Source organism: Micropterus salmoides, unplaced genomic scaffold (assembly GCF_014851395.1).
Source record: "Micropterus salmoides isolate LMB-PRFRI ecotype aquatic unplaced genomic scaffold, ASM1485139v1 Ms_hic_scaffold_19, whole genome shotgun sequence".
NCBI classification, from domain to species: Eukaryota; Metazoa; Chordata; class Actinopteri; order Centrarchiformes; family Centrarchidae; genus Micropterus; species Micropterus salmoides.
In genome coordinates this window covers 19,132,795-19,160,365 of record NW_024041039.1, presented here as the reverse complement: position 1 = coordinate 19,160,365, position 27,571 = coordinate 19,132,795, and the positions used below count along the sequence as shown (strand labels likewise).

Genomic DNA, 27,571 nt, shown 5'->3' with positions numbered 1-27,571 from the left:
CTTCCAGCCAGTTATTTTATCCAATGATTAGACGAGTTTCGCGTCGAAGGCAGGTTTATCTAAAGCTTCAACTAGGGATTGGATAGAATGCGCCCACATTTGACCAATCAGGCAGTGTTATTCCTGGGCGTGCAAACATGCAGTGAATAGCAAGCCTGAGATTTCCTCGGAGCCCGCCCACAGGTAATACGTCTCTGTGAAGAAGACTGAACGTTGTCACCGTCAGGACACCGGCCTACCCGCAGAGTTGGTCAAATCTAATCGACCCACACTTAATAACATTTCCAGCCATGGCGACGACGGCATTGAGGTCGGTGCTAAAGGCAAAGGTAAGATGTAAAAAAGAAAAAAACAGTTGCATATGATGCTGGCAGGTTTGACATCTCACATTGTTGATAGAGTTCCAGGTGTCATGTGCTGCAGGGTGTAGGTCTGGATTGCTTTACACATTTATTTGTCACATTTGGTAATAACTGCACTTGTTTCTAATCTTCAGAGGAATATTGATTGTATTTTATCTGACTGCTTTTTGATAAGGGACCACCTCTTATGAGCTGACTTAGTGTATGAAAGTTGCCTATTTAAGCTATTCTGTGTGTACATTGTACTTTACTTAAAACAAAGAAAACGTGTCAGTCTGCACCTGCTGGGTGGACTGCATTCATACTTCCAGTTTACTCCAGTGAGCTTGACTTTGATCCCTTCAAACCTTTTCACAACTCCACACATTGTAGTGTATTAATCTCTCGACCTTCAGGCTGCAGCTGGTTTTATGTAAAGCAAACCTTTTAATTATAGTTTTTGGATAGATTGATAATATTTATTGCAGTTGATAATATTCCTGCTGTGTTTCTTTCTCAGGTCCCGCTTAAAGTTGGCCACATGTGCTACTCCTCCTCAGTGGTGAGTGGAGAGCAGTTTACACTTAATTGTCAGTCTGCTGTTCCACTTTACATCAAATGCCATACATGGATGATGAACCTACTGACTAATGACTAAATACAGATGTGATGTAACATCTATCCTCACAGCCCACCACCAAGCTGTTCATTGATGGGAAGTTTGTTGAATCAAAGACTTCAGAATGGATGGATATTCACAATCCTGTAAGTGTTTTACGTGGACTTGTGCCTGAAACGGTGCACCTTTTTTATACTACATAGGTAGTTGGGTTAGGTAAAACCAGCTGTGGCTGAGTGCTTCATGATGCTATGCTATGGTTTGGAAGCTCTGACATGGCTCAGACCTGTGGAGTTGCTTAACCTGTGTTAATATATAATAATAATAATAATAATCCTTATTTGTAGAGCACTTTTCAAAAACAAGTTACAAAGTGCTTTAACAAGTGTAAAGAATATAACAAAAAAACAAGATAAGAGCATGAAAACATTGAAAGACTAAAATACAGATTAATATAAAATTAGTAAAATACAATAAAATAAAAGGGATAAAATAAAGTCAAATAAGATCGGGAAAGGCTCTCCTATAAAAGTATGTTTTAAGAAGGAACTTAAAAGAGTTCACTGACTCAGCCGACCTGATTTCCTCGGGCAGGCTGTTCCAGAGCCTTGGGGCCCTGACAGCAAACGCTCTGTCCCCTTTAGTTTTCAGTCGAGACTCTGGAACAGACAACAGACCTCTGCCCGAGGACCTCAAGGTACGAGGCGTATAAAATAAAAGGCGTGTAAAATGGTCTCGGTGTCCTTAAAAGTTAACATAGATCGAATTTTAGCTATATTTCTAAGTTGATAAAAACATGATTGAACAAGCTTTGTCGTGTGCTGCTCGAAATTTAAATTACTATCAAACCAAACACCAAGGTTCTTTGCCACAGGCTTAATGTGATTTACTAGGGAACCAGCAGATGGCAGTATTTGATTTGCCATCTGCTGAGACCCGATGACCAGGATTTCTGTTTTGTCTGAGTTCAGCTGGAGGAAATTATTTGACATCCATTTTTTAACTTCACAAAGGCAGTTGTTAAGTGAACTCAGCATTCCAGGGTCTGTGGATCTGACAGGCAAGTATATTTGTGTGTCATCAGCATAAATATGAAAAGAAATGCCATGTTTATGGATAATATGTCCAAGGGGAAGCAGATACAAGGAAAACAAAATGGGTCCTAAGACCGACCCCTGAGGCACTCCATATTTAACTGGACAGAATGAGGAGACATAGTTGTTTACAGACACACAAAACTTCCTATTTGACAGGTAGGATGAAAACCATTCAAGGGCAGTACCAGAGATCCCCACCCAGTGCCTCAGTCTGTCTAACAGGATGTTGTGATCAATGGTGTCAAAAGCAGCGCTAAGGTACAGGAGTACCAGGACTGAGCACATGCCTTCATCAGCAGACATTAAAAGGTCATTGGTGACTTTAAGCAGGGCAGTCTCAGTGCTGTGGTACTTCCTAAAACCAGTATGAAACTTTTCAAATAATTTTTTATTTTCCAGTAGCAGCTGTTTGGACAATTCTTTCTAGAATCTTTGAAATTGGTCTAAAATCCAAAATGTATTTGGATTTGTGGTATGAGCTGATTCACAGTACTTTTGTCGAGTATTGACACATCAGAATTAAAATCAAGTGTACATTAATACAAAACGATGATCGCCGATGAAATGTGACTTAAACCTCAGCTCCACCTGGAAGTCATAACATAGCAAGCATAGATGTTTCCTGTGTGGAAATCCTGTCATTTGTATCTGAAACTCAAACAAACTAATTAATCTTTAGCTAATAAATGTGCATTTTTCTCCTTTTTTTCCCCCCTCCTCTGCAGGCTACCAACGAGGTGATCTCCCGTGTACCCAAAGCCACGCAGGAGGAGATGTTGGCTGCTGTGGACTCGTGCTCCAGAGCCTTTCGCTCCTGGTCCGAGACGTCCATCTTGGCACGGCAGCAGGTCTTTCTGCGCTATCAGCAGCTTATCAAGGACAACATTGTAAGTCAAAGGTTCTGAAAAATATAAGGTGCAACTGAACACAAGAGTTTACTATTTAGCACTGTTAAGCTTGTTGTGGAGGGCAGCAAGGATTCCTGTAATGTAAAAAAAAAAAAAAAAAAGCTACAAAACAAAGGAATGACATGAGTATCATCTTTGTGTTTCAGAAAGAACTTGCCAAAGCCATCACAGTGGAACAGGGCAAGACCCTTGCAGATGCAGAGGGGGATGTATTCAGAGGATTGCGTAAGTTTATCTCACTCACAAAGGTGCACACACATACCTTTACAAAGGGCACAAATTGGTAAACATTTGCATGTTATGCAGACTTTTACTTCGTGGTTACAGGAATAGTTAATGATATACCATACATAATACTGTTATACTAGCTTCTGTATCTGGGTAAACCAGAACAAAGGGCGGTTTTCTTCATGAGCTCTTTAAATGATTGTATTATTGCTGTGAAATATCCACCTTGCCAAGTCATTTAGTGTAGTTTGTTCTGAAAACATGTTCTTGCTCTTGAATATTCTTACAGTAGCTGGGTTACTTCCCTGGTATAATTTTACTGTTCACTTTGCATTGGAGAAAGTTTAGATCTTATTGACTGGTATTTTTACCTTTCCCCTACATCTTGGGAAGGGAGGAACAATTTTTTGAAGGTGATATAAAAATCTGATTTAGCTTTCTTTCCCCACTCATATCACCAACACATCATTGTAATTCTAAAAGTACATTTTGTCTTTAAAGATGTTAACACTCGTCAAAACAAATTAAACACACAATCTTAGAGATGAAATGAGAAGCCTAATTGTCTCTTTTTGTAGAGGTTTCCCACCACAGACAGTCTCGCTTCCACACAAAGTCGGCACAGTCAAACAATGACAACTTGTCTATGTGCAATTACATATAATTGACTGAATCTGACTCAGATTGGATTATTATAAATATATAGAATATATAAAAATATCTGCAAAAAGAAACAAAAACAAATGAACTTATGTGTTGCATGATCTGTTCATGTCTTTTCTTTGCAGAGGTTGTGGAGCACGCCTGCAGCATCACCTCTCTGATGCTCGGGGAAACTCTGCCCTCCATCACCAAGGACATGGACACCTACACTTTCCGCCTGCCCCTTGGGGTGTGTGCTGGGATCGCGCCTTTCAACTTCCCTGCCATGATCCCTCTATGGATGTTCCCCATGGGCATGGTGTGCGGCAACACCTACTTGTTGAAGCCCTCAGAGCGGGTGCCAACCTGCGCCATGCTACTGGCCAAGATGCTGCAGGATGCCGGTGCACCAGACGGGGCGCTCAACATCATCCACGGCCAACACGCTGGTAAGAGTTGGTCTCTGGGAACCTTTAGCCATCACTGTCACAACATTCTGCTTTGTGTCTTAACCTAATCTGTAGTGTGGATACAGAAACTGTGTTTACCACAATTATCTGGACCGCTTGATGACCTGAAATGCAGGATGCCAGGGTCTGAAATTAATGCACATTAAACATCAAAATGAATATTGGTCAGATATGTCTAGGTCTTGTGACACAGTGACTGATCTCCTGCATCTGCTCCCTCTGTGCTGATCAAAAAAAATCAGTTTCCCAAATCAAACAGACTCATAAATGGCTACCCTCTTAAGCTACCACTAAACAACAAAATTCCTGAGGTATTTTTACAAGAACTGGTAAAGAAAAGATCTTTTAGAGTGGGGAGAACAAGTATTTGATACACTGCTGATTTTGCAGGTTTTCCTACTTACAAAGCATGTAGAGTCTGTAATTTTTATCATAGGTACACTTCAACTGTGAGAGACGGAATCTAAAGCAAAAATCCAGAAAATCACATTGTATGATTTTTAAATAATTAATTTGCATTTTATTGCATGACATAAGTATTTGGTCACCTACCAACCAGTAAGAATTCCGGCTCTCACAGACCTGTTAGTTCTTCTTTAAGAAGCCCTCCTGTTCTCCACTCCACATTGTAGACCTGCACAAGGCTGGGATGGGCTACATGACAATAGGCAAGCAGCTTGGTGAGAAGGCAACAACTGTTTGCGCAATTATTAGAAAATGGAAGAAGTTCAAGATGACGGTCAATGCAAGATCTCACCTCGTGGGGCATCAGTGATTGTGAGGAAGGTGAGGGATCATCCCAGAACTACATGGCAGGACCTGGTCAATGACCTGAAGAGAGCTGGGAACCTTTAGCCATCACTGTCACAACATTCTGCTTTGTGTCTTAACCTAATCTGTAGTGTGGATACAGAAACTGTGTTTATCACAATTATCTGGACCGCTTGATGACCTGAAATGCAGGATGCCAGAGTCTGAAATTAATGCACATTAAACATCAAAATGAATATTGGTCAGATATGTCTAGGTAAAATAATATCAGTTTTTAGCTATTCCTTTTTAGTTTAACACTCAAGTCAAAAGTCAGCAGAAAGTTAATCAGCAAATATTTTCACAAATGTTTATTGGCTTTAGTAATTTTTCAAGAGAAAATACCAAACAATTGCTTGCATCCACTTTCTTCAAAGATTTGCTCTTTTCTTTGTCCTTATTGTTTTGGTACATTGATGAATATGACAAAAATTAAAAGTGTAGCTGATCACAAATTGTAAAAACAAAAGGTTTTATCTTAAAATGTCTCACTTAGTAATGGTGTAATCTTGGCATTATTGTTACCTCATAACTGATTAGCATTTAGACAAACGACAATTCAAAATCATAATTGACTTATTTCAGCATTGGGATCATTGCTTGATATTATTCTGTAATGCTTACCACACAGTCTTTGAAATGTCTGTAGTTATTAATTACTGTTTGATTAAAGGATATCGTATAAGTTAATAAAGTTTATTTGATTGTCTTTCTGCCACAGCTGTGAATTTCATCTGTGACCATCCGGCCATCAAGGCAATCAGCTTTGTTGGCTCAAACCAAGCTGGGGAGTATATTTATGAGAGGGGCTCTAAAAATGGCAAGAGGGTCCAGTCGAATATGGTGAGTATCAAATGATAATTGCAACACTGGTATAATGTCTGATACCTGCTGTAAATGTCCAGAAGGTGGCAGCATTGGCCAACGTATTCTTGTTGCGTCTTCGACCCTCCTCACTGCCAGCTGAGCAGATGAGATGAGGTGCAAAGCAGAGATTGCAGCTATGCATTACTGTTGAAGAGCCAGACTGAATTTTGAATTGTAAATGTTCCATCTATTTATCTTAATTAGTGTTTATAAATTCCATATGGCCTCAAATGTGGAATTAATTTACTCTCTACAACTTGTACATATATTTGTATACAATTCCCTGATATTATGTTCTCACTTGTGACTAACCAGATGCTGTAATGTGGAGTTCAAACAGCAGAAGGCTAACCACTTTTCATGTACTGTAGGGAGCCAAGAACCATGGTGTGGTGATGCCTGATGCCAACAAGGAGAACACTCTGAACCAGCTTGTGGGTGCAGCGTTTGGGGCAGCAGGACAGCGCTGCATGGCTCTGTCCACAGCCATCCTGGTGGGCGAGGCGCGGAGTTGGCTGCCAGAGCTGGTGGAGCGTTCCAAGGCTCTGCGCGTGAACGCAGGTACCACGCCTTGTCACTCCGCCCTTCACCTCTGGCCTCTCCTGAGCCCCCGAGGGCCTTAGGTTTAGTCATCTCGGGGCCACCCAAGCCGCCCTAACCACACCTCTCGACTTTTACCCTGTTGTAACTTTACATCGGAGTCAGCTGGGAGAGAGGGCTAGTTGAGTAAGCCATGCTGCAAATTTGTGGCCAGATCTGCGGCCCAGACCTAAATAGCGGTTCAGAGCATCAAATCCTTTGAGAAAGGAAGTTGATGTGGAATAAATGGAGGAATTCTCCCTGTTTGCAATGATATGGACTCTAATTTGTGTGGTACACAGGAAACCCGTAAGTATCCGTTTTTGAAGGAGTGCCTCAGGGTGCCCCTCGTCCTGGCTTTTTTCATGTTTGTGGAAAAAGACGCATTTGAATGTCGGTGCCCTTAATGTGCTCACATCATGCGAGTGCCACACTATGTAACCTTATAGCTGGTTGTTTATGGGGCCCTGCTAGGAGACCAGCCTGGTGCAGACGTGGGGCCTCTGATCTCTCCCCAGGCCAAGGAGAGAGTCTGCAGTCTGGTCCAGAGTGGTGTGGATGAGGGAGCTAAGCTGCTCCTGGATGGCCGAAACGTCAAGGTCAAGGGTTACGAGAACGGCAACTTTGTAGGTCCCACCATCATCGCCAATGTCACAGTACGTACGTTTCATATCTTTAAGTGCATGTTCATCCGAGTTAAGAACTGCTTTTAAGACCAACTTTCTCCTTTTGTGCTCTCACAGCCTGCGATGAAGTGCTACACTGAAGAGATCTTTGGGCCGGTGTTGGTCATCCTGGAGGCAGACACATTGGATGATGCCATCAGTTTGGTCAACAGGAACCCCTATGGCAACGGTACAGCCATCTTCACCACAAATGGCGCCACTGCACGCAAATACACTCACGAGGTGGACGTGGGCCAGGTGAGTGGCTGCAGCCTCCAAATGTGTTCCCCTGTTTTGGGAGAAAGGAGACATTCACATCCCTCTGTCATGTCTGCACAGCATCGCAAGCAGGGAGCACATTACATTTCTGTTTGAAAACCTTCACACACATTAAAAAAACTATTATTTTCTATGTTAAGTATAGCCTTGTTTACCCCTAACCTAAAATAAACACATTCGGCAACCCCCTTCCCTCCACTTCCCCACCAGTCAAGACTACAAATAGCTACAGCAAATATGTGTCCGTTAAATGAAAACAGGGGGACATAGAAACATTTTTCCAGGTAACATTCGAGGAGGAAAATCTTAAATTAAACGAAAAGGGATTCCTGGGGTCCTGTTCAACGTTTAAGCATGAACATGGACAGACTTTACCCTGTTTGTTTGCCTGTGGAGCCTTAGTTATGTCCTGTGTTTGCTGTTCACATGTCGGGGAATGCTGTGCAGGCCATGTGCTGTACTCCTCTCCAAACCTCGATGCAACAAACATCTGCCTTTTCCTTTTTTTTTTTTCTCCCTGCACCTTCGCCAAAAGGCCTTAGTGTGTCCACACTTATTCCCGCTGTTTCAAACATTCTAAATCAACCATGCCATGCCTCTATTCCCTTCATAACAAAATGTTTTATTTAGTTTTTCTTCTCTTTCATAAGTGCATGCTGTGCTTTGAAAACGCCAAATATACGCTGCTGGTTTAGCTTTTGTTTAGTGCGATCATGTAAGATTGTTTTTTTAAACAGCATGGATATACCACATCTCTCATCAGCTGCATCTTGCGCATCCTAGCAATTTAGGATCCTGTGTGATTGTTTTACAAAGCTTGCACTTATAGAAATGAAAGGGAAAATACTTGTTTTTGCAGGTTGGAGTCAATGTCCCCATCCCTGTTCCACTGCCCATGTTCTCCTTCACTGGATCAAGAGGATCCTTCAGAGGGGACATGAACTTCTATGGAAAACAAGTATGAAATAAACATACACATCTTATTGTGACAGGTATGAGAAAAACATAGATGGAGCAGTTTACGTTTTGATGTAAATGGTCTTTATTTTTTCTCTCCAGGGCATCCAGTTCTACACACAGACCAAAACTGTGACCTCGCAATGGAAAGCTGAAGATGCCACCTTGAAAAGTCCTGCTGTCACCATGCCTACAATGGGACGCTAAATACTCCATCCAAGCGCTGCTGTTCATTCTGATAAAAACCCAGACACCCTTCTTCCACACGCAAAACAGACTTGTGTGTTCAATGTGAATAGTTCATAATGCAATTTATTACATAATACTTTATTACATAAGACTTTTACATTAGATGTGTATGTAAAGATACTATGTACTGAACTGTAAACCACTGTGGCCAAGATTTTAACAAAGCAAACTGTACAGTTGAGGCAATGTTACTGGATCAATGTCATTTCCTCAAATACACCAGTATTGAAACTCTTGTGTATTTACAGTGAGGTGTGTGTATAATCTCCATGAATGGAGGTTGCATGGACACACTGTATTGTATTCCACTGCCCCTCCAGCCAACGACTGTTTGGAGATCTTGTATATCTACTCTGGTGCATATTTTGGTATCGGCACAAAAAATTGTATTGTCTTGAAGGAGCAGATCCTTTAAAATGGGTTGTGACAGAATTCAAACAAGCTTCATGTATGAAAGAACACTCACACGCCATATGCACAGTAAGATATTTATAATGAGTAAACAAACATCCTGTATTCTACTATACACATGATTGACACAGAGGCAAACAATCCACAGTGTGATGTAACATGTAGAGGCCACACGGAGGTCATGTGGTATGTATATCCGGTAGGCTCTTCGGGTTCGAGGACAAAGTGGGCTCAGGCGCCTGGGTGATGAAGGTCGCCTGGGATAGCTCCTCTCTAATTTTGGAAGACAGTCATCATTATGCAACGCTGAAATGCAACTGTCTAATAAATCATATGTAGGCACTTGTGTTCTCACAGCCAATGCTTTTTCAGCTAAACATGGAATGTGGGACCAAAACATCTGTACAGGCTTTGTAATTGCAAGGACGAGGAACAACTTTTACTCTCATACATTCCTTCAGTGTCTTACCCGGCAGCATCGCTTTCAGAAAGGCTCTTCTTCTCAGAGGAGTCCGACAAAGCCGGATGTTCCCTGGCGTTCCTATCAGGAAAATGCAGCGTTGCAGTTAAATACAGAAATTCATAGTGAAAAGGCATGTTTTAGCCCACTGTCTTGGAAAGCGGTTACACAATGCACATGGATTTGGATGCTGCTAACTGACTTGAGTTGCTAAATATTCTGTGTTATTTTGCTGGACTAGGTGCCAGACCACTGTTAACATGAATATATATCTCCTCTTGCCTGCCATACCCCCATACATCCAGATCCCCTGCACACTCATTTCTGAAAATCATGTTACCAGCTGCTCTCTGACCACAAGTGTTCAAAGAACAAAATAAACTGCTAGTGCACGTGAAGAGGGGCCAATAGGCTGAAGGCAAATCGACGTGACCAGATGTTTGTTTCCAAGCACACGACTCTGCGGCTGGACCTATTTTTACTATTGTGCCCAGACTCTTTCTTCATTCTTTTTAAGCAACTGGATGGAAAAGAAAATTGGTTGAAGCCTAACTTATGTTTTATAGTATCCTCTTCTGCTGAGAAAATGGCTGTTTAAAACATTAAAAAGAGGGAGGAGTCACCAGAGGTTCAGCCCGAACTACAGCTTGGTGTCACTGCACTTTGTTCTTCAGGGCTAATTGATCTAGAAGTTTCACTCCATTTTCAGGGATTACTAGTGGATTGTACGGTATTATTTAGGATGTCAATGAGCAATAAACAAGAAAGCAGCATGTCTTTTGCTAATACAAACATAATATAATTTTTGGAAGGTTTTATTACCTTTCCCTTTGTCTGTTCATTTTAGCAAAGAGAAGCCTGAGCACTTGTTCCTTTTGCTCCCAAGTGAGATCTGAGATTTCAACGTTGCTGCCTGGTTGATAAGTCCTTAAAACAGGTGGATGAAATCATAATGAAAGTTAACCTCTGCTATTGTACAAATACATATATAGACTTAAGCTGAACCATGAAGAGCTGAAGGTTACTTTGATGATGAGCAGCATAAAGAATTAAAAATATCACAAAGCCACACAGTTGTAGAAGTCATGGAAATGCTGGGAAGGGGACCTACCACCTTGCAGCCGCCTCCATGTCTGAATGGACAGAGTTGGTACTGTGGGGGCTTTTATGAAAGGTGCGGATGGGTGGAAATTTAAGTTTTCCTGCAGTGGCGTCTCTCAGCCTCCAGCGATAAGCCTGTAGTGCCTCCTTTTTGTATTGCAGCCTGCTGGCCATGATCTCCTGCCTCACCTGAGCCAGAGCCTCATGGAAGAACAGCTCCAGCTCTGTACGCTGCTCTACAATGGTGCTCGCTAGCCGCTTGATGTGGCCCAATTCCTTCTCCCGCATGGCAAGCACTTTCTGCAGCTTCTCCAGCTCTACCTGGCTGGCCTGGATGCTGATCACTGTCCTCTCCTTCTCCTTCCTCTCTCGCTCAGGTTCCCCAGCTTTTAGCTTGAGGGCCTGCTCCAGGTAAGTTACCATGGCCCTCAGCTTGGATAGCTCTTCTTTTTGGGCTTCCATCTGAGCAGCATTTTTCTTTACTATCAACTCAAATGTTTCCTGGGTGAGTAAACAGAAGAGCAAAGTAATAAAATCAAAGACACAGTGTTAATTTTGGAAAATCCTTTCATTTTCATGCCAATATGGTGCTAGAACATATAATGATTTGTGTGCTAGCCTGTGCTGCTGAGTGAGTGGCCAAAGCTTCAACAAGGTGGATTTACTCCCTTGATTTACTGTCATCAGAGGTAAGATTAATGTGCCCAATATTTATTTGTCTTAAAGAGTCAGTGCCAGAAACCTGCAAAGGAGAAGCCACTAAATTTGAACCCATACACCAGTGGAAACTCACCATAACCACTAACCACTGAGAGGCTGGGTAGGAGTCAGGAGGTGGGGGGATAGGAGTAAGACCACAAGCAAAATACACAGGGTCAGCACAAGTAAACAACACAAGGGAAAAACCACCTGAAGTATATTCTGCACAGCTCTGACAAGCGTTTCATAACTGAAATGATTGAGAATGACTTTGTGGAAATGAATGGTCTCTGTCCAAGGACTGCCGGTGCCTAATAGTAACACTGCTGTTTGCTGTCCTATGGTTCAAACATACCTTGTCCAGTGCCAAAGAGGCATTTTCCTTAGTCAATGAAAGTGTCAATTTCTGCAGGTCCTCTGCCTCCTTGATATGATATTTCAGCGCTTCATTGAGACGGACGTTCTCCTTGAACACAGAGCGCGAGGCATCGTCCAACTGCCTAAATAATTCACAGGACAAACACAAAGGCCATTCAAAAAATGTGTCTCCAATCATGAAAACATCTCTATGAATCTTAATTTTATGCCCAACATCATTTCTACATATTTAAGAAGATTTTTTAGGTAGTATAAAAACAAATTCTTTATGAAATATTTAAAGAAGTTTATCAGTCAAGGTGGTAAAGGCTCTGACTGTGTTGATCATATCACACATTTCTGCTCTCAGTTTCGTGGTTCCTACATTGAATTTACTGGGTCAGTGTACTTGACTTTTAAAGACAAGCTGAGTGTGTTCAAAACTAAATTAATTACTGCCACAAAGACCAAACTGGCAGGACCACACCAGTATCAATGTTGATGTTTTATGATCTGTAAAAATACCTAAACATAGCGGAGGTGAAATGTACATCGTATGGCCTCAAAAGTAATAAACTATGGTCTTCCACACACGCGTTACACTCTCCTCCCTGCAGGACATCCTGAAGCAGCTAAAGATGTGATCGTTGGCTTCAGTGATGTACACTATCGGAACATGGTGAATCAGTGTGGTCAAGAAAATAACATTAGTTCTAGTTAAATATATTTATACACATAAACACCAATGTGAGTAAATTATTTTTTCTTTGCGTTCTGAGCACATCAAAGGGCAGATTGAAGAATAAAATTAGATCGTAAAGGGACAGCGGTAACACACTCACACAATGGCTTCATTGTGGGCCCTCTCCACTACCAGGGCTATCGTTCGCTCGGCTTCCCTCTCCAGGCGAGCCTGCACAGAAATTTTCAAAACTCATTCGATGTTCACCCGGGCACAATATCAGCCATTATCTAACTGCCAGCTCTAACTGCTTGACTGATATATTTTCAAATCAGATCTATTTCACTGCAATTTCTCCTCGTCATTATCTTCCAAAGTGATCATTTTTAGGTGATTTTTTTAGACTTGACAATACCTTTTCTTTGAAGAATCTGTACTCAATTTTGTTTAGGTTTTCCCTGTGCTCCTTCTCAGCAACATCCATGTTTTCTCTTATCTACAAAATAAAAAGGTCATGGTTACCAATAGCATTTACATCCTGACAGACAGAACCCTTTATAAGAAACATTTTATATGTTTTTTTTTAATCTCACATCACTGAGCTCCTGCTCCATCTGGGCCTTCCTCTTGTGAAACTCCTTAATTTTATTCATTCCTTCCTGGATCATGTTAAAGTCACTGGACTTCTTTCTGAACAGTTCTTGCATCTCATTGATTTGAATGGTATAATCTTTGACCTGTTGAAACCAATCACATAATTAGATACACAGAATTCTATATGTTCTACATATTAAATTACATGCCCTTACTGTAAAAACAAAATGCATCCACTCATCTATAGAGCTGCTGCAAAGTTCCAATAAGTGCAGCTTGTATCAGTCAGAGAAGAATTTTTGTATACCAAAGTTCACGCAGGCCATACTTTTTGCAAAACCGACTTCAGCAGAGATCAGTCAGGCTAAATACCTCAAGATGCTACTGTGGAAAAGCCAGTCTGAGCAAAAAATGTGACAAAATGACCAAAGTCATGACAGACTAGCAAAACACGCACCCGCAAACATGTACATGACGACAAAATGAGAGGTTATCAACCATCTGATTACAACTTCAGGCCTAATAGTTATTCTTCACAAAACTCTGTATACGTTCATCCACATCAATGCACCAATCTACAGCATTAATGCAAGCTGGTTTGCGTCATGTGCAATTTTCACTCTCTGTGATCTTGTCCGTTGGTCAGCTTTCCAAAAACATATCTACTGATTTAAAGTTAAAAGTGATTAGGGTTGCATGTATCTGTTTTTGAATTGCATTTGGAAAAGTCTGTGGAATATTTATTATTTGGCTGACTGAACTTCTCAACGCTCGTTTCATCATGTCATGTCTCCCCTCAGACAAAAGCAAGGGCATCCGTGTTCCCCGAGTGCCTTTGATGGAGCAGTTTCCATTAGCTAAGTCAATTTTCAAGATGAAGCATTTTATCACCTCACAATGAGTAGAGAGCCATGCACAGCAGCCTTTAAGTCACATCTTTAGAGACAACCACACGATCCTAACTGGACATGTGTGACAGTTCTATACATGTGTCTAAAACTGTGATGTTTCAAGTTGGTCCAGACCATGCCTCTTTTTTCCTCCTCAGAAGCTTATTGGACTCCATTTTACCAGCATGAAGTAAGAGCTGGTAGATGGAAAACAGCTGCTAGCAAAAGAAGCAAACTGTTTTTTTGTACCTTTTTTGTCTAGCAAAGCCACTTGAATTTTGTCATGTCAGTTTGATAGCTTGATCTTAACTATAAGCAGCAGAGGTCAGCGGGGATAAAAGGAGTCAAAATAAGTCCCTTTTGTGTGTGTAACTTAAACTGGTATTTTCGAGTAAAGATCTGTGTGACATGTGAGGTATGGTTAACACATCAAGAGCAACAGTGTGACTGGCCTTTCCCGACCAAGCACTTTTAAATTATGTTTTTTTCTTCTCTCCCCTGTGGCCACTGACATAGATTAAAATAACATTAGACCATGTAACTCGGAATGTGAGGGTTTGCTTTTTTATTTTATGGTCGCTTTGTTTGGCTGTTGTTTTCTTAAATAATAAATGTCAACATAATTACACACAAGACAGCTGTTAAGACACAGCGCAGCACATTTTTGACATGCTACAGGTTTAAGTTGCGCACAGTATTCTGCGTAGGAACATGCTAGCTTGAGCATGTTTTGCAAGTCAAATGAAAGCTCAAGTTGCATTTCTTTTCTTGTGGCTGCGTTTTTAAAATGAACTCACCAGTTTGTTTTTCTCTTCACATGCACGTGCGTCTTGACTTTTGAGGCTTTTCTGCAGCATATTGATCTGTTAAATTAAAAGGCAGATTGTTAACAACCGCCCATCATTCATCGTGTTTACGATAGGGCCTACCCCCCTGACCTTCTCCTCTTTGGCTGCATCTTGTCTCTTCAGAAAGCCAGTTATATCGATGGTGTCCTTCTCTGCGCGGTACAGTTGGTTGGAGAGCTCCTCGTTTGCGCGCGCCAACTTGCGGCAAGCTTCACGGTATTGCACGAGCGACTGGTCGGTGACCTGCACCCTCAGCTCCCAGAGGGCAGCATTGGCCTTGGCCTTCTCGATGTCCGACTCTTTGTCCGCTTTTGACTCATGTTTGCCTTCTTTCTTTGATTTCCTGTGACAAAATACAAATCGTATTTCGAATTTGAAACAATGCAGCAAAAAAGAAAGAAGCGAAATGTTACAAATGTAGGCACTTACCCGGCTTTCGTCCTCTTTACTTTGGCGAGTTTCTTCTTCGGCATCGCTACTACCGTTGTGTTTTCTTGCTGAAATACTACACAAAACAACCCCGAGTTACATGAACTGCGACCCTTTGATGTTACAGTAGGCAACTAACAAGCTGCTCTGTAACCCGCTGTGAATGTTTGTGTAGTGCTGCTGCCATGGCGACGCTGTAGCCGAGGAAAAGGTCAAATGTCTCTACAGGACCTTTGGTAACCTGATGGACATTTAATAGCCTTATGCAGGCTTGTATGCAAGGTATTGAATTAGCATTTGTTATCTTTTTTCATGAAAAAAATTTGCTGAAACTTGAATTTCAGTCACCTTATGACACAGTTTAAGTTGGCAGACTGCACATGTCAACATTATTATTTATTGATTGTACATGCATATAAATTTTGAACCTCTTATATGGGAAATATCAGGGTCCATTCACAGGTGCAAATGGTCTAAGAAGAAACCCCAGTTACCACAAGATATCATAGACTGAGGAAAAGAAAGAAATCAAACATTGAATTGAAACTTTTTTTGTTTTAAAGATTAATAAAGCAATCAAAACAGTTAAAATATGTAAAGATTTAAATATTTTTCTTTAATGCCTTTGTTATTTGTTACACGATACCCCTTTCTTTATAGTTCCGTCCTGTTCTATTATTCTGTGGTTTTATGTACTTTTGTTTTCGCTAAAGATCTTTGTAAGAGATAAATTCAAAATTCAGTAAAGACAACATTATTACTGGTAACCTGTGTACTGTCAGCTTCACCTATTTAGATAGTTATATCTAATATAGATAAATCTATATATCCTATATAGATTTAGATACATACTCTAAATATGTACAATGATTGTGCCTGGTAATATTCTGTACATGGTTAATGCAAGTCTATTATATTCAGTGTATTATAATGTAGGTGCTTTACTTCAATTGCATAGATTAGTATTGGGGATAATTGTACAATGAATCTCAAAATAACAAAACGGTTTTGGGGAAAACATGGCTGCACACAGATTTAATAATATCACCAAAGCACAGGTTTATTAATAACATTAACGATGGCTCTGTTATATTTCAGTGTCCCAGTAAAACGTGACTGTGAGATAGCGTGCATAATACCAGGATAATGGTACCAACAAAAAGAAATAAGCTTTCATTCATTTTATTATTTATAATTATTATCAGTAACACCAGGCTAAATTTCTCCATTACAATCCACGTACATTTGGACAACCTGAAAACTAAACCTCTTAGTGTATATCCCAACAATGTTCATTGTCATTGCCTAATATCCTTCTTTGTACTCTTTATACAAATATAAACTGGACGTCTCAGTCCCGTTGGGATAGCAACACTTAACTTGAACTTAATTCAAAATTGACCTACCTTTTACCAGCCCTCTGAAATATCAAAATGTTGTATAATGTACATGTTCTTATTGTTTCATCTCCTTTTAGAAATTGCTATTAAGACTGCAACGAACAATTATTTTCATTATTGATTAATAATGAAAAAAATGTAGTTCATTGTTTAGTCTGTAAAATATCAGAAAATGGTGAGCCCCTCACAATTTCTAGGAGTACAAAGTGATGTCAAACCAAGAGTCCAAAACCCAAAGAAATTACATTTCTTTGTCAATTACAATGATATTAACAAACAGCAAATCCTTACATTTGAGACATGAAATCAGCAAATGTTTCTATTAACAATTAACAAATTATTAAGATTGTTGCCAATTCATTTTCTGTCAGTCAACTAATTGATTAATAATCTCAGAATACTTACAAATAACCTTGATAATACTGTTGGACTTTAATCATAACCCTTTGTCTTATTAGTATTTATCTATTATCAGCTATTGTTTTTGTTTTTTTACTTTTTGTTGCAACTTGTGAGTTTCTGCTGCATAAATAACATTTTTAATCAATTAGTCAACCAATCACTGCGGGAGATTTATAAGACACAGATGTCTGTTGTGCTCAACAGCCTCTGGACTGACACAGAAATGGCTGCATTTGTCACTTGTTGTGTAATTACAGTCTTCTCATGCTGGGCTCTATCAAACAGGATCTGTTTGCACATGATCTCCTCCCACACGATGACATGAGATACATCTGGCTCCTGTCAGCAGTATTGTCCATGTTGTCCTAAAAAGAACTATGTGCTACTCGCTGCCATCCCCACAGTTGTTTTTTGCTGGAGTTATGGGAAAACCACTAAGATCAACGTAAATGCAGTTGGCTTACATCTTCGAAGAAGCTCATCCAAAAGAAACAATGTAAAGTTAGCGCAGGTCATAATTCAAGCTCAAAACCACTGAATTCGCTCCATTATCTTGTTTTGCTTTCTGCAGGGGCCAGAATATGTCCAGAGAAAATTATTTATCAAACAGAAAAGTAGATATCGCAAAAGTGTTGGGTGTAGCTACTGTGAGCTCAATCTTATAGGGTCGCTCTCTGCTCTGGCATCATGAACACAGTTTGAAGACTAAATTTAAAGGTAATTACTATGACAGTAAGGAGAGAAAACTGAAATAACCCTCAGCCTTTCAAAGCTGTCATTATCATTGGAATTGTAATGACAAGGTTTGGGTCTCTTCAATGGACTTGTTGGGGTAGGACACCCACAAACATGGCATTCCTGAGGGTAACATTGCAGCATATTAATGATATATTGCACAGTGCAGATTACAAAGCTGGGGTCCCTTCTCATGCTTTACGGTTTCAGTTAACTTGAAACAGAATACCAAAACTTCAACCTCTCGTTTAAAACATTGTTTGTAATGTGCTGTGTCATGCTGTAAGGGGCCACTTTACACACTGTCGCAGTGCACATTTGGATGACATCCCAACATGATTTGCCAACATACAGATTTTCTGTTAGATGTTTTTAGTAATGTTTTTATATTAAACATTTCTGTTGTAAAATCTGAATGCATGTGACATTTTACTTGAAGGGCAGTTCCTATTTCATCACATTACAATGGTAATATAAAAGTAGATGTGTTTAAAACTGAAACATGCTGTGATTCATGCTTCAAATGGCCTGAGGTGAGCTGCCCAGACACTGCACATTACCCAAATTAATTGCTACATTAACCACAGGATATGTCTGAACACTGACAGCAAGAACATATCTAACAATGATTTCAAAACGAAAACACACGGCAGACAAAACATGCCCTCTTTAATATTTCTAATAAGACATTTCCATCCCGAGTTTATTAGTCACATTATCACACTGTTAACATGCGACCAACACATCTATGGGCACAAGTCAGTGAGAGGTCCTGCACATGTACGCTTTGATAGGGGTGAACGACCATTCTGGTGAGCCGCAGGATTGAAAAAAGTAGCCACAGTATTTAGAAAAAAGGAAGGAGGAAAGAAAGTCCAATATTTTTAGTCCAAATTACAGTGTTGGAACAGTGCTTTGCACAGGCGAGTGTCCTGGGAGTGGAATGGCATGATGGGTGAACACTGGTGCCAAGCCCCACCCTCCCCACATTGTCCTTTCCGTGGACTTCCCGCACTCTCTTGTGCCCATCTGCAGGACCTCTGCCCTCCCCTTACCCTGCTGGTTGGGCTGGCTGACAGCTCGGTTTCTGCCTCAGTCGCCAGCTGCATGAGGTAAAACAGTCTCATATAAGCACATGTTAAGTCAGGGTTGGGGTAGGGTCAGTTCCCCATGGATGCCTCAATTGCTAGACTACCAGCGCCTCTGGTTTCAGATCTCTGTCCTCTTTCTGTTGATACAAAGTAGGTGGAGAATATCACAGCAGAGTACAAATCTCAGTTCATGTAAGGTCATGTTAGTTGCGGTGCCTCTGTGCTCCACTGCTGTGGGATATCCTTGATTCCTCTGCATCCTGCACTAAAGCCAGTGACTCTGAACATTACACGAGAAAGCATTAGCTGATACACTAGAGCACGGCTTATGATGCCGTGCCAACCACCCACCTAAAGCGTAGAAAGAGCCACTCATGCTTTTCATGCATTCGCTTGTGAAACGTGCCTTGCTGCCCAAATATTTTTCCCTTGGAAAGCCTGTGGTTGACACAGGGATGAGTGGGAGTGAGATGATTGCTAACATTCTTTAAAATTTTATGCCAGCTGGAGTGCAGGTCACATTTGCATTTTTTTAAGGTTGGTAAAAAGGCTACAGTAGATTTAATGTGGCGATTATTGTAGGATTATGACGAGGAGCTTGAAAGGATTTTTTAAATACAAGCATGATGATTCAACCCAGCTACTGAACATGATTTAGTAGAGGTGGCAATGCCTAATACAACAAAACCAGAATCCATTCTGCAATACATAATGAGTCACATGTTCAGTCTGAAATAGGAGTTGGAGTTTCTTTGTTTAATTTATTATCTTCCCCACAAGGGCCCAAGCTAAAGTACTTACATTGTAAAGGTTAATTCCAAGAATGAGTGCAACCATTCGGATTTTTTGTTTAAGTTGCTACCTTTTAAAAACCTTAGTAATTAATTTCACTAGGCCTTTTTAAAAGCCACCTAGAAACTTACACCACACTCAATTTAAGCAGTAGCCAAATTTGAGCACTTGTGAAGTTGTGAAAGTTGCAGGGTGAAGGAATTTCTGAGGCAAGTCACTATGTAAGTCTTAAATACACCCATAAAAAGTATTCCAAGACCATTTCTCTTGGGGTTATTTCAGTGTGAGCCATTCATTTGGACTTCTTTAAAAACTCCTTTCTCCTTTACTAAGGGGACTTTTTGGCTCCAAAATAACCAGTAAAGATGGGGAGGGGAAAAAACATAACCAAAAATAATCCTTCTCCTCCTCCTTCCAAGAAAAAAAATTAAGAAGAAAAAAAGAAAATGCTTTTTAGTAGGCAGGTAGTCAGTCTCCAGCTCAGCTCACAGGAGGGGGGACTCCTGATATAGTTGGGATGGACCGCCACAGGATTGGTGGATGGCTGCTCTCTGTGTGGCCCCATGCCAAGCCCTTATGTCTTTATATACTGTAAACAGATGACCGGACAGTCCTGAGTGTGCATCGCACCCACTCTGTCTCTCTCCATCTCCTCTGCTCTGTCTTCGGGGGCCCCTGTCAATCTTTTACTCCAGCATCCACCAGGGCTTCTTCTTCTCTTCAGCTCTCCTTTCTTCCTCTCCAGCTGTGGAAACAATGGCCACGCCGAGCCTGCTCCTCACTTTATCCGTGTGGCTTCTGGCTGCGAGCCTCTTAGCGGAGGCGACTTACTACCGGCACCACCGCTACGTCCCCCACTTCTACCGCTACCGTGAGCACTCCGCCAACACGGAAAACCTCCTCCCTGAGGTCTCGAACCCGGTGCCTGAAGTATCGCAACCCGGCGTCCCGACCTACCCCGATATCCCCGAGGTGTTCCACCCGGTACCTGAAGTCATCCACCCCATTCCAGAAGCTTTCCACCCGGTGCCCGAAGTCGTGCATCCTGCACCTGAGCCTTACCATCCACCTGATGTCTACCAGCCGGTGCCTGAAGCCTCCTCCCCTCTCAACATGAACCGGGTTTTCTACGGGATCATGTTTGACGCCGGGAGCACAGGCAGCAGGATCCACATCTACAAGTTCATCCAGAAAGACCCTGGTAAGTATACCAGTCTCTCTCTCTCTCCCCCCCCCTATCCCCCCCCCCCCCTTTCTAATAGCAGGGCTTTGCACATGCTGCTGGCTCCCACTCTGTCTGCTTGCTGTTAGGTCATTCATTGTGTGGTGTAAGAGGACAAACATGTACCGGCACAGTGCACGGACAATACAGCTTCTAAAAGTAGCTGAGGTGGACTTTTTAATTTCGCCTGTCTGACTCAACTGTGTAGGAAGCAGACCGGGATGTAGGTGAAGTGCAGTCATGAGTAAATATATACAATTACGTGTACTTGAGTTCCTATTTTATTGCATTTCATATTGTGCTGCGCTCCAGTTTATGATCTGTTCACTGACTTCTTTTTTTTAGTTGAGCTGCCAGTTCTGGACCATGAACTGTACCATGCAGTAAAACCTGGGCTGTCTGCTTATAAGGACAACCCTGAAGAGGTATGCATGCATGTTTACACCTTCACATATTAATTACGATGTAGCTAAATTAGGGAGTTATTTATTCTCTGCAAACCACCAAACCTTGGGGATTTTCTTTGGGTTGGGTTCATGTGATGTTAACACTGTGTAATTAAAAAAATGCCTCCTGCTGATGCTGTCACTGCTGCTCACTCCTGTCTGATGTGAAATCACCTTTGACATATTTTAGACGTTCATCACTAAAAAAATGTTTGATTGTGAAATGTGTTTTTGTGAACAATCCCCTGATTGGGCCCTCTGTAACTGCCATCTCTTCTGCAGGGTGGCAACACCATCCGACAGTTGCTGAAGATTGCCAAGAAGACAGTGCCAGAGGAGGATTGGAGGAGGACACCGGTGGTCCTGAAGGCCACGGCGGGTCTCCGTCTGCTGCCTGAAGACAAGGCCAACGCTCTTCTTAAGGAGGTGAAGGACGTTTTCTCTCTGCCCTCAGACAGTTTGGCACAAACACCACCCGTCCCACCAAGGAGCGGGATGAGAAACCACTAAGTGCTTACAAGTGTCACTGAAAAAAAAGGCAGCAAGTCTGCCCATTTGGTGGCTATCATGTTGCAAAAAACAGCTGTTGTGGGGTTGTGTGGAGTAACCATATTTGTCATTTAAAGTATTAAATCCAGGCTACTGTTCCAGCCATGCTTGTGGTTGAGTTATCTGCCACTCTAAAGCAGAACAGGCACAGTTTGTCTTCTGGAGCCTGAATATACTATATCTTAACAACAGTAGAGTATTTGGGCATGTAGTCATAGTGTCATTGTATTGCTTTAACATATATCCAGTAGATGATTGTAATGAAATGGTGATAAATCTATTCCACAGGTTCGAGAGGTATTTGACGAGTCCCCTTTCTTTGTGCCAAACAACAGTGTTTCCATCATGAATGGGGCAAAAGAAGGTAGGTTATCTTTGAATGACCTGTAATCAATATGTACTATATATAGTATACAAAATGCAAATTTTATATTGTTTTCTATTTGATTGTCTGACCAGGTGCCTTAACTGTCTCATTCACTGAGGATGTATCAAACAATACTGCTCATAATTCTTTTTACAAGAAGTCTGTAACTACCTCATTGAGACAAATAAATATGCCAGTGTGAGTTGCTGCCCCACGCCCAATAATTTAGTGGGATCCTCCACATCACTCATTAAGACACCCTCACTATGTTATGTTTCATCACACAGTGTGTGACATTCATTATCCTCATTTTATGAGCGCAATAACTTGACATCTGAGACAATAGTAATTACCTGGGCTGGTCTGGAATCCTGCATGTTGGTTACACCAACTCTCTCTACTTTAATATCAGCTTAATGAAGTCATATTAAGTTCTGAGTTTATTCTTTGTGCTTGAACACATTCAAATGTGAACATTTAGCATAAGTCAATTGTAATCACTTCTCAGGCTTTTACTAATGCAGACATTTTCACCCACTTGCTGTTTTAGGAGTCCTTGCCTGGGTCACAGTGAACTTCCTTACAGGTAAGACATTGCTTGTGTTTTGCTATGATGGTGTAAGTGGTCAGGAGGCTCATATTTGAGGCTCCCGTGTACACAGAAGCCCTGCAGTGAAATATTTGGTTACATTTTTCACACAGCTACTACCCCATCAAATTTATCATTCTGACGGAAATTAGTGATAACACAGTATGCTCTGTTTGTTGCACAGATGATGGATAGCACTTTATCCTAAGTTTATTTGCCACAGGTCACTTGTACTCCAACACAAAGAGGACAGTGGGCATCCTGGATTTGGGCGGAGGATCTACACAGATCACATTCCTGCCCAAGTCAAAGGTGAATTAAATATTTTATGTGGTAAATACTGTAAGTCAGTGTAAAAAAGGTTTTAACCAAAAATACACTGCTAAACAATTGTTTATCCAACAGAAAACTATTCAGTCTGCTCCTGCCAGCTACATTGCCAAATTTAACCTCTTCAACTATACATATCAACTCTACACACACAGGTAAATAACAGACAAAGAAGTTGTTATATTCTCTATAGATTTGATGGCATGGATTTGATTTTTCTGATGTGTTAGTATTTTGAGGAGTAAAACATGCGCATCTATCTAAAAACGCATCATAATTGTATGTCACCATCACATAGCTACCTTGGAAATGGACTGTATGCGGCCCGACTTGCAACTCTTGGAGCACTAGGAGCTGATGGTAGAGTATTTAGTACATTTTATCACCTTTCTATTTGTAATCTGTCATTCTTTCATTTGGGAGATGGCAAACTGTTTCTTGTTTTTGTTTTCCCAGGTCTAGATTGGAAAGTCTTCACTAGTTCCTGCCTCCCGAAAAAGTTCAGAGAAGATTGGACTTTTGGAGGAACCACCTACAAAGTTAGCGGGATTCCAGACGGTAAGATAAAAGCACCCTGAGGTTTTAATTGCCTTCCCAGTGCTTTGGATCCAACAATCCGTGCATTCCTTTCTCAACTCTGGAACACAATAGAGTACAGTATAATACAGTCTAGCATGAGAACATTCATCTGCAGCAGTTTCTCTAACCTTGGCGCCAAACACATGTTTTGTCATCCCCTCTCTCTGTCCTCCCTCTTGAACAATTATACTGCCGTCAACCTTGTATTTAAACGAAAAGAAAACTGTCAGTTAACTTCACAAATAAGGCAGTCACTCCCATACCACAGTCGAGTAGCCAAAAGATGCTGGGCTTGTCCCCGAGTTGTTATTTTTTTTGTGTAACGAGTGGCTTGATCTGGACTGCTCACAATTATGTGGTAAAAATAGACAGCCCAACAACTGCTGCTCTTGTCAGCACATGGTTTTGCCGGCACAACTGAGCCAACCATACCCAGGGGGCTGTGTGAAACTTGTCGTTCTGGGGCTTCCCTTGTATGTTATCTGGTGAGTCCCAAGTTTCAACCCCTGGCTAACCTCAAACTGAGGCTCGAGGTTCTCCCTGTTGCATTCCAACCATTGCTGCATCCAAGCACCTTTAACTCATTGTTTACTCCACCAATATCAATAATTCTTTGAGAAAACTACATTAACCTTTTCTCTGTCTTCAGGTTACGCAGGCTATAAGCTGTGCTACTATGAGGTGATGAAGGTAATCAAAGGAATAGTGCACCAGCCCTATGAGGTGAAGGGCAGCAGCATCTTCTACGCTTTCTCCTACTACTATGACAGAGCCGTGGATTCTGGCCTCATTGGTGAGTGGGCACAGATCCTTAGAGCCACCTTCCAGTGCCATTATCCTCCATGCTAAATATCATCTTTTGCGTAAAATAGGTATTCAAATTGCATGTTTGTGTTTTCTGCTCAGATGGCAGTCGCGGTGGTGCGCTTGAAGTCAGGGATTTTAAGAAGCGAGCCAAGGAAGGTAAGAGTTACATGTTATCTTCTCTGGGGTTGGATAAACTTGTGTTTGAACCCAACAATCTTACAAGTTATATATATCAGTCTAACCACTCTTCAACCAAACTTCACACAGCACAGTCTATGCTCTAAGCAGCAAAAGCACTAAACCTTGTTTGTGCCCAAACACTTGGCACAATTGTGCCACAGCTTATCCTGAATTTATTACAACAGTAAAATGTAACCGATAATTTGCTAAAATATGTTATGGAGATGTATTATAAGACAAATGTAGTTTATTATAGAGTAAATATATGTTGACATCACTATAAAATGTTTTTGTATGTTTAACTGGTACCCACCATGCTTATCAGTTCGAGTGTGTGACACTTGTAATGTTCATGTAGAACCAGATTTATAGCAAGTAGGAACAAGTCGGTGTGTTATGTAAGGTTGTGAGAAGACTGTCACATGGTCTCAAGGAACACGTCTGGCTCAGGCTGGGCTGGCAGCTGAGCTGAAGATGTCTGTCTGGCCCAGGCAGGAGGGCACCTGACAGCCACACACCACCTGGGGGCTGACACATACTGAAACACACAAACTGTGTACTAGGCTGTTTAACACCCACCCGCAACCTTGTGCTGACCCTCTTTTTGCACCTCCCTGTTTATTCATCCAAACAAAACTGAAAGGTCATCTTTTAATCATGTAGCACACGAGTTAGAAAGGGTGTTTTTTTTGTTCATACAGACATTAATACATGCAACAAGGTGTCTCCATGTGTCAAATGCTTTTTTTGTCAGTGGCATGTGAAACCTGTGGTAATCATGACTGAAAGCTGTTGCTTTTTTGTGTTTGCAGTGTGCAACAAAATGACCAAATACCGTGCTATCAGCCCCTTCCTCTGCATGGATATGACATATATCACTTGTCTGTTAAAGGAGGGCTTCGGCTTCAAGGACAGCACTGTGCTGCAGGTACGCAAATCAGAGCCACATGGACTGTGAACAAACAAGTCGAAGCGATACAAGATTTGAAAAGCAACATGACAAAACCTTTATATTCTGTCTGTACAGTTTTTTTCCCAGAGACTTGTATTTTTCAAATCAGTATGACAGTAGTTGTAGGAAATGGTTTGCTTCTGTTGATGTAACATCACTGAATAGTGAAGACTAGTGTTGTCATGTTTCTTAATGGAGATCCTCCTGTCACTCTGTTCAACAGCTAGCCAAGAAGGTGAACAACGTGGAGACAAGCTGGGCCCTGGGGGCAACCTTTGACTACTTCAGAAACCTCGACATCCACTAAGGACAGCTCGCTGTCACTGCAGCCGGCACTGAGAGGGACAGTCTGTCACTGCAGGGCTTCCCTGACCCCCCACCCCACCCCCCCACCCCACCCCACGATCAGCCCGCCCCCTTACAGACACATCCGGTCCCACCATGCTTCTCGCCCACCACGCCCCTCCTCTTTTTCCTCAACCTCAGCACCCTGCGTACACTCCGAGAACTGTTGAAAAAAGAAATCACTATATTTTTATAAGGCCAGCTATTTCTACTGTATGTTGAGCTCACAACTGGTGGGCTGACTTTATTTTTTTGTAAAACGTTTACATTTTTGATTTCTTATGGGTGTCTGATCTGAAATGTCTTTCTCACCTACAGTTAAGTGTGTTGATGGTAGTTTAGAAGCAATACAATCAGTCATGGTATTTTGGTGCTTACTGTGGTCCTGGTTTGCACTGTACAGTGCAGCCATAGTTGTCTTTCTAAATGCTTGTAAATCAATAGTTTTTTCTAACAGTAAATTATTTCACCCTAATTAATTTGGCCCCAGCCTTAGACAGCCATTCAGCTTCATTTCTTCAACTTTGCACATAACACTTTAATTGTAGATATTGTAGCTTAGACATGATCAGTTGCTTTGATGTTTTGACTAAAGACTTGTGTCGGCTTCACCACGACTGAGGGGGCAAAGAGAGTGCTTTAGAGCGATGCCTCTTATAGACTGTGTAGTACAGCTGTTACATGTTTGAGGTTAATGTCTGTATTTTTAAAGTTCAGCCATTATTGCTTGTTTTGTCTAGAGTGGAAAAGACCTTATCAAGCATAGCTAAATTGCAGGGGCCCCACGTCTGAACTGCATTTTAGACTAGCAACAGAAAAACCTCTCATCAAGGGTAGATAGTTCATCCATCATCACAATTTACAGCCACTAAATACAGCAAAAAATGTAAACAGAAATTAAGCAAAATGACTCCTTCATTTGTTGCGGTTTGCTCAAAAACATGATTGAATTCTGTCATTTGCCTTGTTAAGTGTACAGATATTTAACTAACTTTATCTAATATAGAATATTTGAATTATCCTCACCCAATATTAACTCTTGAACTTTCTGTGTAACTGCTCTTTAAGCCGTGCCTTTGCTGTCTGTTCAGAATTCAACATGTTCAGTAACTACTGCTGTATATACAAAATATAAACTTTTATTAGTAAACTCTTTTGACAGGAACTGCTTTTACATTTCAAAAACTTCCTGCTACACAATCAGAAATGTTTCTATGTTCATCGGTATGAATAACCTGAAAACTGACAATATGTAGTGTTGTTTTTATTAAATCCAGTGAAATAAGTGTATGTTTTAATAAAACATGAAAACATGTATGTGTATTTATATATTTCTTTTATATCAAGAAAGACTTCTTGAACATAAAACATTATCAAACTTTGCAACATTGGATTCATGACCTTATCTAAGACTGCATAGTTTGCATACTATTTCCTCCATCTGAGAATGAAGCCCTTTACACATGTTCATATCATTCCTAAAAAGATTACTTCTTGGATATTTCAGAACTTGGTCTATGAACTGTAAATGCAATCAACAATCCTTATGCTTGATATTTTATATGCTCATGCAATGTACCATTTGTAAATGTGGATTTATTTT

The 27,571-nt window shown here is 41.1% G+C and overlaps 3 protein-coding genes across 3 annotated transcripts; 2 read left to right on the top strand and 1 right to left on the bottom strand.

The window, feature by feature from the left end:
- The first annotated feature begins 173 nt into the window (after positions 1-173).
- aldh6a1 (aldehyde dehydrogenase 6 family, member A1) lies at positions 174-8,950 on the top strand. Its single transcript, XM_038728286.1, has 12 exons — positions 174-329; positions 862-903; positions 1,032-1,106; positions 2,783-2,944; positions 3,112-3,190; positions 3,982-4,284; positions 5,837-5,958; positions 6,354-6,543; positions 7,036-7,217; positions 7,305-7,484; positions 8,365-8,463; positions 8,565-8,950. Exons 1-12 carry the CDS (start codon positions 291-293, stop codon positions 8,667-8,669), a joined length of 1,578 nt encoding a protein of 525 aa, XP_038584214.1. The 5' UTR covers positions 174-290; the 3' UTR covers positions 8,670-8,950.
- A 235-nt stretch (positions 8,951-9,185) lies between these two features.
- Positions 9,186-15,657, bottom strand: si:ch211-163l21.10 (basal body-orientation factor 1). Its single transcript, XM_038728287.1, has 11 exons — positions 15,183-15,657; positions 14,844-15,096; positions 14,703-14,768; positions 13,015-13,158; positions 12,837-12,917; positions 12,582-12,652; positions 11,738-11,882; positions 10,694-11,184; positions 10,405-10,509; positions 9,592-9,663; positions 9,186-9,395 (listed from the first exon to the last, which is right to left on the bottom strand). The coding sequence occupies exons 1-11, from the start codon at positions 15,224-15,226 to the stop codon at positions 9,302-9,304; spliced, it is 1,566 nt and encodes a 521-aa protein (XP_038584215.1). The 5' UTR covers positions 15,227-15,657; the 3' UTR covers positions 9,186-9,301.
- Positions 15,658-20,104: 4,447 nt separating this feature from the next.
- entpd5a (ectonucleoside triphosphate diphosphohydrolase 5a) lies at positions 20,105-27,283 on the top strand. The gene is made up of 13 exons (XM_038728691.1): positions 20,105-20,803; positions 21,170-21,249; positions 21,553-21,696; positions 22,108-22,183; positions 22,737-22,772; positions 22,999-23,087; positions 23,181-23,260; positions 23,404-23,465; positions 23,562-23,663; positions 24,334-24,477; positions 24,591-24,647; positions 25,484-25,599; positions 25,847-27,283. The coding sequence occupies exons 1-13, from the start codon at positions 20,359-20,361 to the stop codon at positions 25,928-25,930; spliced, it is 1,515 nt and encodes a 504-aa protein (XP_038584619.1). The 5' UTR covers positions 20,105-20,358; the 3' UTR covers positions 25,931-27,283.
- The last annotated feature ends 288 nt before the right edge of the window (positions 27,284-27,571 follow it).